General features: G+C 34.4%; 1 protein-coding gene across 3 annotated transcripts in view; it reads left to right on the forward strand.

Moving 5' to 3' along the window:
• The window catches only part of LOC114149946 (collagen alpha-1(I) chain), a 90,139-nt gene that overhangs the window by 47,378 nt on the left and 25,639 nt on the right, over positions 1-17,122 (forward strand). For all 3 annotated transcript variants that reach the window (XM_028026069.1, XM_028026070.1, XM_028026071.1), the window contains 30 exons: positions 631-738; positions 839-892; positions 1,627-1,680; positions 1,949-1,993; positions 2,356-2,409; positions 2,557-2,601; positions 2,682-2,735; positions 3,816-3,860; positions 3,952-4,005; positions 4,085-4,129; positions 5,113-5,166; positions 5,505-5,549; positions 5,635-5,688; positions 5,824-5,931; positions 6,754-6,807; positions 7,023-7,076; positions 7,175-7,219; positions 8,097-8,150; positions 9,460-9,504; positions 9,657-9,710; positions 11,094-11,147; positions 11,241-11,294; positions 11,707-11,760; positions 12,962-13,015; positions 13,171-13,215; positions 13,523-13,567; positions 14,458-14,565; positions 14,694-14,747; positions 14,818-14,871; positions 16,119-16,172. In XM_028026069.1, coding sequence (XP_027881870.1) covers positions 631-738; positions 839-892; positions 1,627-1,680; positions 1,949-1,993; positions 2,356-2,409; positions 2,557-2,601; positions 2,682-2,735; positions 3,816-3,860; positions 3,952-4,005; positions 4,085-4,129; positions 5,113-5,166; positions 5,505-5,549; positions 5,635-5,688; positions 5,824-5,931; positions 6,754-6,807; positions 7,023-7,076; positions 7,175-7,219; positions 8,097-8,150; positions 9,460-9,504; positions 9,657-9,710; positions 11,094-11,147; positions 11,241-11,294; positions 11,707-11,760; positions 12,962-13,015; positions 13,171-13,215; positions 13,523-13,567; positions 14,458-14,565; positions 14,694-14,747; positions 14,818-14,871; positions 16,119-16,172 — 1,701 coding nt within the window. The remainder of the gene's footprint in view (positions 1-630; positions 739-838; positions 893-1,626; positions 1,681-1,948; positions 1,994-2,355; positions 2,410-2,556; positions 2,602-2,681; positions 2,736-3,815; positions 3,861-3,951; positions 4,006-4,084; positions 4,130-5,112; positions 5,167-5,504; positions 5,550-5,634; positions 5,689-5,823; positions 5,932-6,753; positions 6,808-7,022; positions 7,077-7,174; positions 7,220-8,096; positions 8,151-9,459; positions 9,505-9,656; positions 9,711-11,093; positions 11,148-11,240; positions 11,295-11,706; positions 11,761-12,961; positions 13,016-13,170; positions 13,216-13,522; positions 13,568-14,457; positions 14,566-14,693; positions 14,748-14,817; positions 14,872-16,118; positions 16,173-17,122) is intronic.

Consider the following 17,122-nt stretch of genomic DNA (forward strand, 5'->3'; position numbering starts at 1 on the left):
TATTTAGACAAGTTTTAATAGAGTAATTAAAATCAGATTTAGGTGCATTGAGGTTTACTTTAGTGTCCTAGTTACCATGACAACAGAAGGAAACCAAAAAGCTTGGACATTATAAGTTTGTGTTAGTACATTTTAATTTAAAAGTTGTAGTTTTGTCCTAATTTATAAAATTTATTGGTGTTGAGAATCAGTCTGTCCAGGGGCCACAAATGGCCCCCAGACCTCACTTTGAGCATCCTCACCCTAAGATAGTTTCACTGTATATAGAATAGCTTTTGATTGCAATTTAAGCAACATTTCCATTATTTTTCTGACGCTTCATCCAAAGTCTTTTCTTGTTTTCTGGTTCTCTGCACTCGGGTTCTCTGACAGCGAACGTTTCTAAAAGTTCAGAGTTCAGGGTTTAATCCCAAGCAGTGGCTTCGCTCTGAGCCCTTCCTGGATGTCCACGTTTTACACTTACTTTAAACAATATTGCTGGTTTTCAGAAATGGATGAACTGGGTACCGAACACACAGCCCTGAGGGACGCCTGTCCCTTTTCAAAGGCTCCAATATGAACCAGGATTCTGGTTTTTCCTGGAGGAAGTTGAGCCACCAGTTACACTGTTGGGTTTATGTTGTCTTGCAGGGGGACCCAGGCCCCAGAGGGCCCCCAGGACGGCCCGGGACCCCAGGCAGAGATGGGGACGATGGGGCAGACGGTCAGCCGGGGGCTCCTGGACCTCCTGGATTGCATGTGAGGACAGATCGGGTTTTAACCCGTTACAGTTCAGCAGAGCTTTGGTTTGACTCATTTATCATAAAAATCTCTCCATGTTGTGTTTCACCTTCATCAGGGGCCGTGGGGCCACAGAGGAGAACGAGGACCAAAGGGAGAGAAAGGTGATGAGGTGAGAATAAGACATTAATGATTAGGTGTTAAATGATAAAAGGTTTGTTGTTTTTAATTATTCTGGCTACAGAAACGATTATAGCTTCATTCAGAAGATTTGTAAAAATTCAACAACAACAACTGCTTTAAAATGGTTTAGAAAAGAAACATTTCAGGGTTTAATTAGCCAGCTACTAGCTAAACGTTTTCATCCGTCTTTCTGTTGATCCAAACATCTATCCAGTCTTCTTTATTTTCAGATAAAGTCTGTCCATCTTTCCATCCTTTATCTGAAACTCTTTTAATTTGGACTATTTTCTAACTTTTATCTGGATGAAAACTCAGTGATCAGGAAGTAAAAGATGGTTTAAAAAGTCACTGTTAAAATACAGGACGCTTTGGGTCGCCTCGTCTCCATGGAAACCACTAAGGCACTATCTACATGCCAAGAATGAGACACTTTTTTCCTACCATCACAAATACAAACATGAGGTTTGCCATTCAAACAAAGTCTGAATATGTGAGAAAACCCCCTGGACTCATGGTTTAGTATGGTGGAGGGTCTGTGATGCTGTGGGCCTAAGCATTATAAACGCTTTAGAAAATTGGGTTTTCCAGCACAGTAATGACCCAAAACGGTGCTTGTGAGCTGTTATTACTGAAAAATGGAGAACATTTTCATAGAAAACATGTTTTATGAGAAACATGTACTGTTTTTATAGCATCAATCTTTTTCCTTCTTTTTGTTTTCAGGGTCTGGTTGGCGACCGCGGGCCCTGGGGGGAAACTGGTGGGCCTGGTGAGAAGGTACTCATCAATAATAATCATTATTATTGTTTAAAGCTGCTGTAGATCTTCTTCTCACTCCTTATAAATCAGATTTTTATGAGGAAGTTCAGAGTTTACTAAGTCATAATGGGCACTTAAGGTTTTAACGAGCAAATCAATTAACTTTAGAGACGTAAAGAGGCTTTACTGGCTGCAAAAAACATTATTGGTTTATTATTTTGACCAAACCTTGTTGATCTATTTTAGAGGGGTTTTTATGTTTGCGTTCTTTTCTTTATTCCTGCAGGGTGAAGCTGGGCTGCCTGGTCCCCCTGGTCCTGTTGGACTTCCAGTGAGTCTCTTCCTCCTGCAGCAAACACAAATCTCTTTAGAACTTTAGACTGGACCTATTTTGCAAGCCTCTAGTCACCATGTCTTTTAGAAACAGGAACAGAAATCCAGTAAAGACCTGTTGGCTACATTTTCAGCTTAATCTATGCTAACTAGTCGATGCTAAACATCTTGTTTCCTGCATTATGTCTGAAAATCTGAAAAAGATTATAATAATGTTTTTTTTTACCACAACACTGGCTCATCCTTTGAGTTTGGGAACCTTTTTGTCATGAAATGTGAGGAATATGAACACATTTTAGATAAATGGAGGCTAATGTTGTTTTGTTTATCCTATGATGACATTTTTAATCTTCGCTGCAGGGACACCAGGGGGTCCGAGGTGCAGAGGGCGAAGAAGGACCCGCTGGACCCGATGTGAGTTAAACATTTATAATTTAATCATAACTGAGAAGAAGAAGAAGTCAGAAACGTTTTCTATAATTTATCAAAAAAAGTTTTCTGTTTTATTATCCTCAATATTTTTGTTGTTGAAATTTTAATTTTTTTCATGTCTTCCTCCAGGGGGAGAGTGGACTGGACGGCTCCTCGGGCCCCCCAGGGCCACCAGTAAGAACACAGCTGTTTTATTAATATGGTTTTATTGCGTTAAAATGTTTTATTTAATCATAATTAAACTTGTGTTGCAGGGAGCGCCAGGTTTGACCGGACCAGTTGGTGCTCAAGGAGCTAACGGCTCAAGGGTAAAACCGTCAACGTTGAACATTAGTCTCTGTTTCTATTGACCTTAAGTTTAATCATTTCAGCATCTTATCTTTCAGCCGTTTTGTTGTAGATTTCCTGCTATGTTTGGGATCCTTCTATTAATAACCAAGTCCTAATAGAAATCAAATAATTTTATTCAGAAAACGTCTGTTAACTCTTCACAGATTTTTTTGGCAGCAACAGTTTCTTCTCTAATTACTGATGCCTGAATAACTGGCTGCTTACCAGCTTTAAATGCCCCACTTAGTTATGGAGTTCCTCAGGGCTGTCTGTTAAGCCCCATTTTCTTGTCAAAGATTTTTAGGAACAATATTGTCTCCTCTGTCGAAGAATCTATGTCCCTGCTTCATTTCCTGATTTGTGAAACACGGAGGAGTTTAGATTTAGAATATTACACTGAACAGAAACAAAAGTCTAATTTTTGCACCTGATTTTCATTCACTCTTCCTACAGAACCATTTTCTTTTGATCCAATTTAAGCTTCTTTAGACCCACTTTCCTATACAACATGTTTAAACAGTGATATACTCTTAATTTTATGTTTTGTTTTGATTTTCTTTGCAGATAAAATCCTCAAATAATTGTGAAAAACACTTTTAATTGGCTATTTTAATAATCCAAACTTCTAATATGCCTTAATATTCTTTCATTACCGCAGTGGAAACCATCCTAGCTAGCGCAACCACAGAAGTTAACAGTCTTCCTTATCTCCGCCCTTCTGGATTCAGCCAATCAGAGCCAAGAAAACTACAAACACCAGCCCATAGCCTGTCAGCTAACGTAGCGTCTAGCTATTTTAGCTTCCCAAGCTGCATTTTCTATCAAATATTTTAGATAATCCCTAAGAAAAACACACAATTTAGCAAAAAACTGATACTTTATTTTTACTTTTACTTTGTTTTATGCTGTATTTTCCAATTTACTGAAGGTTTTGTATTGATTCAGGTTTTAAATGTATCACAGAAACAAACATTAACTGACTTTAATGTCTAAACTTGGTGAACTGGTTGCTGTTTTTGTGTAAAAAAAAATTAAAAATGTGGTTTGTTTGTTTGTAGGGCGAAATGGGCCCAGCTGGTGCTGTTGGCCCCCAGGGTCCTGAGGTATAAATTGTTTATGCTGCAGATTTTCAGTGTTTCCTCATGTTTGGATTCTGGTTCAGATGTAAAACGGCTTTGTTTTGTTCCGGACCAGGGGCCTCTGGGTCTGCAGGGACAGATCGGACCTCCAGGGCACAGAGGACCTCAGGTGAGCGCAGGTTTCTCTGGCTGCTGCCTCGTTAAAGTTGCTGCAGGAGCTAAAATCTACTTTATTTTCCTCCTAACAGGGTCATCCAGGACTGATGGGCGCTGCTGGGCCTAAAGGAGATCCTGTAAGTTAAATCACTAAAACATTTTCATGTGACTTTGAATTAATTCTCTGAAAATCTCTGTTTTTAAACAGAAATCCTCCATTAATAATAAAAATAATCACTTCTTTGACTCATATATTATTGATTCTACATTTAATTAAAGGAAACTAGCTAAAGTATTCACCTCGTCTTGAGTTTGTCCACATTTTGTAACCACAAACTTTAATGTATTTTATAGAAACAGAGCACAATAGAGAGTGGAAGTAGAAATGCTTCTGTTTTCAGTAAACAATTTAAATAATTTGCCTAACATGATATTGGCAGCATCATGATCTGAGGAAAAGGTTGAACATTAGGAAACATAGAGCCACAAAGAACTGGTTTACATCAAGGGTGTTCAACGTGAGGTTCAAGGGCCATTTGTGGTCCCTGGAAGAATTTTTTGCGGCCCCCCAGTAGCCACAATTCAACAGTAAAACCTGAAACAAATTTGCTAGAAAAAAAACTCAGAAATTTTTAGATTAATTTCAGAAATTTTCTAGAAAAAACCTGGAAATTTCTGATTTTCAAGTCAAATATTTTGAACTTTAAAATAAAATAAAAAAATCCATGTTTATTTTTTCTATAATTTTCTTTTTATATTAACATAAAAATCTGAGGGGTTTTTTTCTTGCAAATTTTTTACTTTTAAAACTCAGAAATGTCCTTGTTCTTTCTTGAAAATTTCAGAGATTAATTTAAAAAAATCAGATTTTTTTGGGACAGAAATTTACTCTTTTTTTCCCTCCATCTTCAGTGGCCCTAATAATAATAGCAATAATAATAATAATAACCTTGTGCTATTTGGACAAATTAATTCCCCTGTGGAGATCAATAGAGAAATATTTAATCTTAAATCTTGAGTCCTGTTTGGCGTTGCCATGTTTAATCGTGTAAATGCATAAAGTTGAGTATATTTAACGTCCTGTCAGTTTTTTGTTTTAAACTCTGATGTTTGTCCACAGGGGCCTCTGGGGCCGGCGGGCCCCCGGGGGGATCCTGGCATTGAGGGCCCTATGGTGAGTTCAGGTCCTAAAATTCACCTGGTTCTCAGCTGGTTTGTGTCGTTAGCAGCATTAATGCTGAAAAACCCAAACGGTTCTGTTGATATGAGGAAATCCTGCTGCCTCACGCTGCCATCTGCTGGCCAAACTCTGCCACTGCATCATAAATTAATGTTTGCTTCTGATTTTTATTCTATATTTTTATATTTCATGAATTATTGATCTTTTCTACAGTAGTTTGTTGAGTTAATTCCATTTAAAAGACTATTTATTATTATTTTTTTATTGTATTTGGCTTGTTTTACTTACATTTTTGTGTAATTATTAATATTTGTAATTTTTACTTTTCTCAGGGTTTGCCAGGCAGGCCGGGTCATCTGGGTTTCCCAGGAGCCACGGTGGGTCGTGTTTTAGATCGACTCGTGTTTCAGTGTGAAAATATGATCGTTTTATTTTATTATCCATGTTTTATTGTCCTGACAGGGGAACAGAGGAGCCGACGGAGACAAAGGAGACGCAGGATCTAAAGGCGACAAAGTAGGAACATTTATTATTTCTTTATTGTTTAGTTATTGGGATGAAGATTTAATGACTTTGATTTTAAACAAACTTTTGGTAGAATCAACTTGTTTGTGTTCAGTATTTTTCTCTGACTTTGTTTCTTGGTCTCAGGGAGTTCCAGGGGCCACAGGCGTCTGGGGCCCTCAGGGGGAGCGGGGCCCCGTCGGTCTGCCCGGCTTCCCTGGGGTCAGCGGCCCGCCGGGCCCTGCAGGCACTGAGGTAAAGACTGAAGGACTGCGATCATAATAATTAGAATAATAATAACAATCTACAGTATAAAGTTATCCATGCTCTTTTTTATGACGCCGTATTGGAGCTATTGTAGGTTTTTTTTAAAAGGAGTAAATTTTTATGTCAAAAAACTCAGAAATTTTGAGATTAATGTCAGAAATTTGAAAGAGAAATAATTGTGAAATTTCTGAGCTTGAAAAGACAGAAATGTTTGACTTTTCCGAGTTTTCTCTGGAGATTTTCTGACATTAATCTAAAATCTTTTGAGTTATTTTTTCCTAAATATGCGACTTGTTTTTTTTCTATAAAATCTCAGAAATTTACACTGTTTCTTTCCGATCTCTGTACCCGTCATTGTGGAAAGTTTACACCTCTGCTTTATTTCTAACTCAGAACTTTCCACGTTTATTCGTGAACTTTTCTGAGATTATTCTAAACATTTCTGTGTTCAAAAAGTCAAAAACTTGCTAGAAAAAACTGTGAAATTTTTAGATTAATCTCAAGAAATTTATAGAAAAAAACTTAAAAATTTCAAAGATTCAAAAGTTCAATTTTTTTTGGCTTTTGTAAATTTTCTGAGTTTTAAGAGTTGTAAATTTACAGCTTTTAAATCTCCATTTTTTATTTCTTGTAAATATTTCACATTTGAAACTCAAAAATAAAAATATGTATAAAATGTAAACGTTTTTCTTGCATTCCTTTAGTCTGAAAATTTAATTTTTACAATCCTTACATATTTGTTTTAATTCTATTGGCTATGATTTGGCGTCGTAACGAAGAGCTGGACTGATTTGATATTTTCTCGTTCAGGGGACGGACGGTGAGGGCGGCCTGCAGGGGAAACAGGGCAGCCAGGGGTTAAAGGTCAGTGAGGATTTGTGTTTCTACATTGTGATCTCACAACAGAATATTTTATTTCTTCCTAAAAAAATAAATACAAACCTGTTTCCTCCAACATGGCAGCTTTTTTTCTTTCTTTAGTTTGATTTAATTCAATGTCTTGATTTCTTGTCAAGCGAAATTTGCATAAAAATATGAATTTGCGATGGAATCAGACTAACACTCTGACCTTCTTGAAGGGGAACAGAGGACAAGATGGCCGACCTGGCAAACCCGGACCAAGAGGCAACAAGGTTAATCTGACAGAAAATATGTGAACATGTTTTATGTTGGATCAAAGTTACTCATATATTCATATATTTTCTCCACATTGTCCCTGTGTTTTCTCCAGGGTTTGTCTGGACTGAGGGGCCATCCTGGCCCACCGGGCCCAATGGTGAGTCTGTAAACCGTTAGCTTAAAGACAAACAGTTAACTAAAAGTTTTCATTTGGTGGTTAGATTGACTATAGTTGAGTTAAATTGGTTTTTTAAAACTTGGATTTTGCATAAAATTGTGCAGAAATTTTGTGGTGAGTTTTGTATCCTCCCAATACACGTACGCTAATGTGCTAAGCTAATTTTTGTTTAGCTAACTTTGGAAAATGTTTAGCACATCTAGCTTCTCCTAAATAACTTGTTCCAGATGAATCCTAAAGCGCTGATTTACTTGGCTGTTTTGTAAACTTTCAGTCAAATAACAAAAAAAAAACATTTATCTGGTAGTTTGGACACCTACCAAACCGGCACCATACAGAGGGACTTAAAAGCTTTTTGTTTTTAAGTCAACACAGGTTTGATTCTGATCATTTTTATGAGTTTGTCTACAGACTGATCTGGAATTTCTTGGTGAAATGTTTTATAAAAATATACAGGAAGGATTCTGCTGTTTGATTTTTATGATGCCGAATGTAGAAACAAGTGCAGGTAGAATAAACTTACACTTTTTTCACTCTCCCATTTGTCTTGTTTTTCTTTTTCTTCTTTTGACTTGTGTATGAAAAGATTAAAAATGGCAAAAATGTGAAAAGATTAATATATACAGGACGTAAAAAAAATAAAAACCACTATAAAGCTCAGAAACTTTTAAATTACAAACACTTGATGATCTGGCTGTTGACTCTCTGCTCAAGTTTCTGGTATTTCTATGTTTTTAATGGAAAATGAATAAGTTAAGTAGATTATTTACAGAAAGAAGTTACAATTCAGCAGCGTTCAGATGTTTTCCATGTTTTCTTTTAGTGAGTTTGTTTGTTTTTGGTTGATTCATTTCAGGGTTTCTCTGGGCAAACGGGACCGCGGGGAGCAGAAGGAAAGCCTGGTACACAGGTTCCCATTCTCTGTCATATTCAAATCACATCCAACAGAATCAGAGTGTGTGTGTGAGTGTGTGAGAGAGAGGGGTGTGTATTCAGTCCTGCTTCACTTTCAGATTAAATGCTGAGATTTAACCATTTTCATGTTTTTCAGTTAAAAAATATTTCACTTTATGCATCTTAATAACTGAACTGAATGATAATTATAAATGTCTTCATGACTGTTTCTTAACTTTAGTGAAAAGATGTTTAATTTGTTAAACTCGTAAATTCAGGTGTGTTTTTGCAACGCCGCATTAGGAGCATTGTAGATAGAAGAAAATAAAAAAGAGGACATTTTCGTAAAAATAAAAGAAAATGTTGAGATAAATCACAGGTTTGTTTTTTTTTTATAGAAAAAACAAGGACATTTCTGAGTTTAAAAAATAAAAATCTTACAAAAAAACTCCCCCATTAATATAAAAAACATAGTAGAGCACTTGTAGATAAAAAAAAATTATGAAAAAAAACATTTGATTTTACTTTGATATTAACCTCTGAAATTTTCTGGAAAAACTTGTAAATATCTGAACTTCAAAAAGTTTAAAAAGTCAAATATTTTCTACTGTACAACTCAGAAATTTCCACGTTTATTTTCTAGAAGATTTCTGAGCTAAATCTGAAAATGTTTCAAAATTTTTCTACCAAAGTTTCAACATTTTAAACTCAGAAATCCCAAAGTTTTTTGGAAAGTTTCTGAGGTTAATCTCAAAATCTGAGGGTTTTTTCTAGTCAATTTTGCACTTTACTAACTCCGAAATTTCTGTTTTTTCTAGAATATTTCTGAGATTAATCTACTTTTTATTCCAGCAAATTTTGCTCTTTTCAAACTCAAAATCTTTCACGTTTTTTCTAGAGAATTTCTGACATTAATTTCAAAATTAGTTTTTTTCCAGCATATTTTGCACTTTACAAACTCAGAAATTTTCTTGTTTTTTTTCTACATATGTAAACAAATATTTACAATTTTTGAGATTAATCTAAAAATGTCCTAATTTTTGGTAGTTTAATCTCTGAAATTTCCAAGTTTTTTTCTCAAAACTTTCTTGGGTTTACCTAAAAAATTCAAAGTGTTTTTTGGTGGAAATTTACTCTGTTTTTAAATTTCTACAATTTTTTTTTAACCTACACTGGCATCAAATTTAATGCAGGGAGAATTTGACATGATTTCATCATTAAAATCATTTTTTGACACAATAATCCAAACAATTGTCAGATAATTTTCCTATTTGTTGATGTTTTTCATGTATAAATCTATTTTTTTCTTTCTGTTTTTGTTTCAGGGTTTGCAGGGCGCAGACGGCGGCGCCGGCTTCAGAGGCTCCAGGGTAATCAGGAATTAATCACAAATTAAACAAAACTTTGGACAGCTATTTAAAAAACCAGGAGTTAATTTGTTGAATGAAGCTGAGAGTAAAAACTAAACTACAACTTGAAGTTATTAATATCTATGGTTTTTATTTCCTGAACTTTTTTCCAGGGTTTTCCAGGAAATGCTGGTGAGAGAGGAGCAGACGGGCCGCCCGGGTCACCGGTACGCTGCGCTGACTTTACATTAAACTTTTTATTTATTTAAAAATGTTTCTCCTTTTTTAACCGTAATTTACACATTTAGCTTCATTTAATCAGGAAATCACTTAATATTTGCCTTTCTTGTTGCAACATCTTAAAATTAACGTTAAAAAAAATCCAATAAAAACTTAAAACAGGTTCAATTCAACACAATGAATTGGAATGCTTGTTTTTTATTTTAGACTAATTTTATTTGCAATTAAACATTATAAACATAAATATTTAACACATTTTTAAATGACATCAACCAAGTTATTAAAATCACGCTGATGAAAATAGAAGCAAAAGAGAAAATGTTAAAATATTTCAGAGTTTAATACAGTAAACAATAATGGATCTTATTTAAAACATTTTAAATACTGGCTAAAATATCCTTAGACTAATAATTATTAGTAATTTATTTTAAAAAGTTGTTCAGTTGGGGCTTAATTGACATAATTTGGATTTCTAAGTATAATTTAAACATTATATTATCTATTGAGATATAAAAATTAACACATTTTTAGAATTAAAATTCAATATAACTTTATAAATTCCAGAGAAAAATTAAATGTTGAAGGTATTTATTACACAAGTTTCATAAAGTTGCTTTTTATAATTAGGAAGGATCTCCTGTAGCAGTCAGTGTTACGGCAATTCTAAAAAGCCTCTGACTAAAGACACTGTTGTTGTTTTCAGTGTAGTCTAGTTTTATTTATTTCTCTAATTCTGTTAGTTTTATTGGTTTTTAGAGAGTGTTTGCTAGTTTTAGTCATTTTTAGTTAAATATTGTTTAGTTTTAGTTTTTTCTTACCTTGGTTCATTTTCTTGGCGCAGAATTCAAAAACGTTAAAGTCTTGTGATTTTACATAAATATATGCATCGATTGGGTGATGAATACTCAATCAGAGGAAACTATTTTCCAATAATGTAACAAAATATTGTTGAACAACCAGCTGATTCTGGTTGCTGCCATTTTGTGGGCTAGCATTAGCGTAGCCGCCAGGAGGAATATGGAGCACCGAAAACTGACATAAACTGCCTGCGTGACGTAAAAAATAAATAAATTTCACTCAGTTCAAACAGCTGATAAATAGATTCAAAAACAAAGAAAATTAAATCTAGAATTTCAGTTTGTTTTATTTAGTTTGTTTAGTTAGTTATTGTTTTTGTTTTTTAAACTAATTTCTGTTTTTGTTTATTTCAGTCAACGAAAATGTTTTCTTAATTTCAGTTTCTGTTACTTTGTTAGTTAGTTTTAGTAACCTCGGTTGTGAAGCAGCTTCATGCAGAGGACGTCCAGGGTTATGCAGAGTAAACACAGTAAACAGTATCCAACCCTGCTTGTGTGTTTTTTGTTTTTCAGGGGCCACCAGGAAAGACGGGGCCCCCGGGATCTCCGGGTCCACCAGGAGAAAAAGTGAGTCGTCCATAATCAGAACATGAATTATTGTTATATAAATGTGTATTTATACGTATCTGTGTGATCTGATTGTGTGTTTTGTATTTCCAGGGTTTCACGGGGAAACCCGGCCTGGAAGGACCTCAGGGCCCAGTTGGCATGTATGTAAGTGATTCTTCAGCATTGATCTCAAATATTGAATTAACACAAAACAAGCTCAGATGTGTGCTAAAAAATGTAAAACAAGTTAAAGTAAATTTTGAAACTGGACAAGATTTTTTACAAACACACCCTGTTATGAGTTTTGTTTTTAACAAAGGGGATTTCTAAAAGAATCAGAAAACAGTAAATTCCCTGTTTTCAAAACTTCTGCATCATATTAACGAAGTAGAGTTGAAATTATTATTTCAAGATGAACAAATAAAACTTTCTTTTCTGGTCATTTTGATTGAAATTAATAAACTTAAAGGCAAAAAAAGATCTTTGTTTTTTTAAAGAAAAGCCTTAGCCAGAATGCTAAGCTACACTGTTTTTGTTATGTTAATATTTCTGATAATTGATTTTCTTCTCCATTCAGGGTGTAGTTGGGGCTGTGGGCATGCGAGGGCCTCCAGGATCAATAGGAGAACGGGTAAATAAATACCTCCCTCACTCCCTGTTAATAAAATAATTAACTTAAATATGGATTGATGTGAGGAGTTAGCTTGATTTTAGCTTCAGTAACTGTTTAATCGACTCCTGGATTGATTAGCTGTTAGCCTGAGTAGTGGTTAGCCTATACCTTAGTTGCAATTAATTTAAAAATATTAACTTAGCAGAGCTCTTGACTGCTAGCTTGACTTAACTAGCTTTTGACCTGAGTAGCAGTAATGATATGTGTTAGCTTGAGCAGCTGCTATCTTTACCTGTAACTTGAACATCTTCTAGTCTGATCAGCTGTTAGCTTGACTCCTGGTAGCTTTTTGTTTGACTGTTAGCTTTATTTTATGTTAAGCATCTGGTAGGTTGATTGGCTCTTAGCTTAACTTTTTCCTACGTAGCCGTAGCTTGATATTTAACATATGTAGCTTTTAGTTTTACTCTTAGCTTCAGTTCCTGTTAGCTTAGCTCTTCTGTTAGGCATCTGCTTGACACTTTTTATAGCTTTATAGCATTTAGCTTTACTCTAAGCTGAGGTAGCTGTTAGATTTACTGTTAGCTTATGTGTCTGGTGGGTTGTTTGGCTTTTAGCTTGGCTCTTACCAATGGTAGCATTTAGCTTGACTTTTAGCATAAGTAGCTTTTAGCTTTACTCTTAGGTTAAACATCTGGTAAGTTAATTGGCTGTTAGCTTGACTTTTTCCTGTGTAGCTTTAGCTTGACATTTAACATAAGGATTTTTTAGCTTTATTGTTAGCCTAAGTTGCTTTTAGCTTTACTTTTCAGCTAAGCATCTGATGGGTTGATTAGCTGTTAGCTCAATTCTTACCATTTAGTTTGACTTTTAGTAGAAGAAGCTTTTAGCTGAACTGTTAGCGTAGTAGCTGTTAGCTTTACTCTTAACTTGAGAGCATGTGGTAGGTTGACTGGTTGTTGGCTAACGTTAGCCTAAGTAGCTGTTAGCGTTGCTCCTGCACTGAAAATATTTACAGTTTCAACCATCAGGGGTCGCTCTGACTGCGGTCAACTCAAATAAAATTTTTAAAAGTTGAATTTCTTGATGTTCCATTAATTCTCATGATTTTTTTATTTTGTTTAGCTTGTTTTGTTTTATCTTTTGATGACTTAAAGTAATGGAATCTGTCAAGCTAAAGAAAATAGACAGAAATTCTTGAATTTCTTTATTTCCAAAGGGTGAACCGGGAATAAGAGGATTACTGGCCCCTACTGGGAAGCCGGGTCCTAAAGTAAGTATCTCTGTTTAATTTTTTATATTTTTTGTCTTTCAAAAAATCTCTGACTGCTGAACTGCAACCTGGAGGGTTCCTTAGTCTTAATGCAAGAAGTTTTAAAGCAATAAACAGGTTTTAGTTGTTTAATTTCTTATCTGATCTCTATTAAGGGTCTGCCAGGTTCTCCTGGAGAGAAAGGACCTCACGGATCTCAGGTGAGAAAATGGATTTAAAAATCATTGAGATGTGAAAAGGATTTTCTCCACTGAAATGTCTTTTTATGAGAAAAGTAATTTCAGAATTAATTATCTCTGTCCTTCAATTAAAAATCTATTTAGGGTCTTTAATCATCACAATAATGATATAAAATAATTTAAATGTTATTAGTATCTGGAGATCAGGAGAACTAAGGACATGAATATTTATCAATTGGAAAAAATATTAAATTTTTTTGTACAATAACATTATAGAGTTTACCTCTGTTTTTTAAAAAAAAATTATTTCTTTGTTTGTTTTTATTAGGGCCGACCTGGAGATGAAGGACCCAAAGGAGTCCTGGGACCGCCTGTAAGTTTGTACCATATATTGCATTTATTTTATTGTTTACATTTGTGTTTTTAAAACATGCAACTTTTTTTTTCTCCTTTGGATTATTTTTCTGAATCACTGCACAGGGCATGATTTGATTTCATGTTTGAAATAAAACAATGGTTTATATATCCACAAAATGGCAACTATTGCTGAATTTAGTTAATTTATTTAAAAAATATTCACACATTATTATTTATTTAAAGGAAAGAAAGGAATTTTGCTTTTAATTTCAACTTTGCATCTGCTCAATTTTCTTTAAAATTGATAAATCAACACCAGATAGATTAGAATTAAGGTCATTAACTTACCTTTTTCCAAAAATGTTTTCCAGTCACTTCACAATCTCTTGTTTGAATGTGAATTCTTACAAAACTAAATTTCATCTTTAATTTATATTAAACTCATTATCTTAATTTAAAAAAATTAATTTCTGCAGAGAGATTTAAGTATTGTGTAATAATGTAGGGCAATAAAGGCAGCTAGCTTAGCTAGGCTGGTGGAATCCACTGAATCACTCGCTCTTTGGTTGCCTAGCAACGGCCTGCTGAGTAACTGACGCAGCAGCAGTTTCAGGTTTCCCCTCAGATCCTCAAAACTGATTAAAAATAAAAAATAACAACGTGGAGAGAAAACTGGATAAAACTGGGATGGTCTTAACAAAGTTTGGAAATATTTTAGACATTTAAAATAAAAAACTAATCAACAATTATCGATACGAACTGATATGAAACAATTATATCCTGATAAGTTTTCAGCCATATTTTAACATTTCAACTTTATTATTTAAAGTTTAGAAACAAATCTAATTAAAAATCTATACGAACAACTTTCTGCTCACATTTTGATTTTTTTAAAATATTTCTCAGGGCCCTCCTGGTCTTCCAGGTCCCAGCGGTGGGACGGGCAAACCTGGACCCAGAGGAAGCATCGGGCCCCCAGGGCCTCAGGGGCCGCAGGGGCCAGCAGGAATCCCAGTGAGTGGGTACCTACCCTTGACTGCTGATTTATTAAATACTTTTCAGTTAAATAGATTCATAAAGAACCTTAGTTTATGTAAAGTTGTTAAAAAAGTGACAAAATATTTCTGCTTTTTGGTTTTTAGGCCCCACAAGGCGCTGATGGCTCAATGGGACCAGCAGGAGAAAAAGGACACAGGGTAAAACATAATTTATAAAGTTATTGTTATTATTATATGTGTGGATTTACTGAGTGGATTCAACCTCCAGGGTTTCCCCGGACTGCCAGGCGATCCAGGAGCCCCAGGACTGAGCGGACCGCAGGTTGGTTTACTTTATGTTTTTAAGATGTTACAAATTTCAAAATGAAAACATGAAAAATACTCATTTTTACTAAAGATATAGGTTTCAGTTCCAAACTGCTGGTTAGCAATGGTTCAAAAGTTTCTGCTGTAAAACCGACAGGACAAAGAGTACTGCAGTTAAACTTTTTATTTAATTCTTAAAACTAAAGTCATATTCAGTTTAGAGAAAAAACACAAAAACAAGTGAAGTCACAGTTTATATGAAGAAATCAATAAAATTGGTCATATGAGCAGAATTTGAACCCTGAGTCTGATGTAATTTATTTTTATGAGAACTTTAAGATGCTTTACATTTAAATCAGAATCAGAAATGAGATTACAAGCAGTAATGTAGAAATGTTACATATTAATTTGGATCTAGCTGCTACTTTTTGTGATCAAACCACAAAAAAAAATGTATTAATTAGCAAAAATTGGTCATAATCCGGTGTTCTCCCCTAAAGGGGACTTGTTATAGAAAAATAGTCACATTTTGCACATTTTTATTTTTGCATTTGGATCTTAACTGGTTCTAAAAACAGCCCAACCGTATAATTAGAAAAAACACCCAGCTGTTGTTAGGCAATAAAATATAATAGCATTAATAAGTTAATGTTTTCTGGGGTCTGAAAGAAGTCTCCTGAATAAGACAGCATGAATTTATGGAGCTAAAATGGGGCCATAACGTTTGTCCAAAAGGGAAAAAAATTGAAACTGTAAAAGATTTGAATCTCAAAAATTATTTTGAAACTGAAAAAAGTTGTTTTTACCAGTTTCAAATCTTTTTTTTTTTGTCAGTTAAATTTTTTTTATTCCTTTGAACTAACTTTATGGCTTCAATTTAGCTCCACAGGCACCGCTCGTTACCTAGCAACCCCAGTGAAGCCCAGCCCCGTTACCTAGCAACTCAAGCTGAATTAAAATTCTGCTTTTCACAGATGTACAGTTGTATAATTGAGGTTTGGAGCCATTTTCACGTGTGAGTGTAAACAATGAGTTAGGGGGCGTGGCCAGCAGCAGATTATTAGGATTTAAAGCGACAGAGACCCTAAAACAGCTAAAATCTCATAATCTACAAATGATTTTGTGCAAAAAATGTTTTGTATAGACCATAAACCTGTCCTAACTTGTTCAGGGAAGCGTAATAGATCACCTTTAAGAGCCACCATCATGTTCATATGCTTCGTTGTTGTGGAGAATAATTTTGGCATAATTTTGTCTCTTCAGGGTCTTCCTGGTCTTGGAGGAACCGAGGGTCCAACTGGAAGAAAAGGAGATCAGGTCAGTCAGAACTCATCCATGAATCTGTTCAAAATATTTTATTAAAATATCAAATGCATTTTGTACTTGTAGACATTGTTGTGAGGGAACCTTGTAAGTTTCAAGGCAAAAATAAAGAAGTTTCAGTTTGTTTTTTTAAATTAGCCTCATTTTTCCTCTCCTGCTGCTGGTTCAGTGACTTTTATAAAATATTGTTTCTGTTATTCAGATGAATCTTTCCCCTTTGTGCTGATATGAAACATGCATAGATTGGTTAATATATAGTAACGATTAATCGAATTAATTGTTGAAATAATTGTTAACTAATTTAGTGATTAATTAATTTTAGCTTAAACAGACTCAAAAAGGCTTTTTCCTGAAAGAGCAACACGTTTAGAGCAGTAATCAAGCCAAAATTGTGCAAAAAATAAACTTTTAAAATTTAATATATTTTTTTAAAAATGTCTAAAGATATTCTTCACCCAGTTCAAATTCTGTAAAAACAAATCTCCTTTTTCTGTCCAGTTATTATAGAGTGAATCCAGAGTGTCCAGCCCTGCACTGTATTGATGAAAAGTCATCCGCATGCTAGAAATTTTGTTTTTATCTGCAGATCTTCAGCATCTTTTGCTACAAATGATCACTAAAGGAATGTTATGTTATTTCATTTTAGGCAACATAAAATGTTTATTTTATTATAAAAAAGGATTTTAATTATTTGCATCCTTTAATTTCTAATATTGTATAAAAATGAAAAATCTGCAGAATGTTTTTATCTGATTAATTGTCAGAATAATCGATTAATCGATAACTAAAATAATCGTTAGTGGCAGTCTAATGTGTTTTTGATTGATTTATTTGGTATTACTGCTTCCCCCTGGTTGTAGGGAAACCCAGGCCCTGTAGAGGTTTTAGTTGTGTAACAATGACATCATAAGTGATTAATTATTCATTTAATGAGCAATAATAAA

Source organism: Xiphophorus couchianus, chromosome 8, assembly GCF_001444195.1.
Source record: "Xiphophorus couchianus chromosome 8, X_couchianus-1.0, whole genome shotgun sequence".
Classification (NCBI taxonomy): domain Eukaryota; kingdom Metazoa; phylum Chordata; class Actinopteri; order Cyprinodontiformes; family Poeciliidae; genus Xiphophorus; species Xiphophorus couchianus.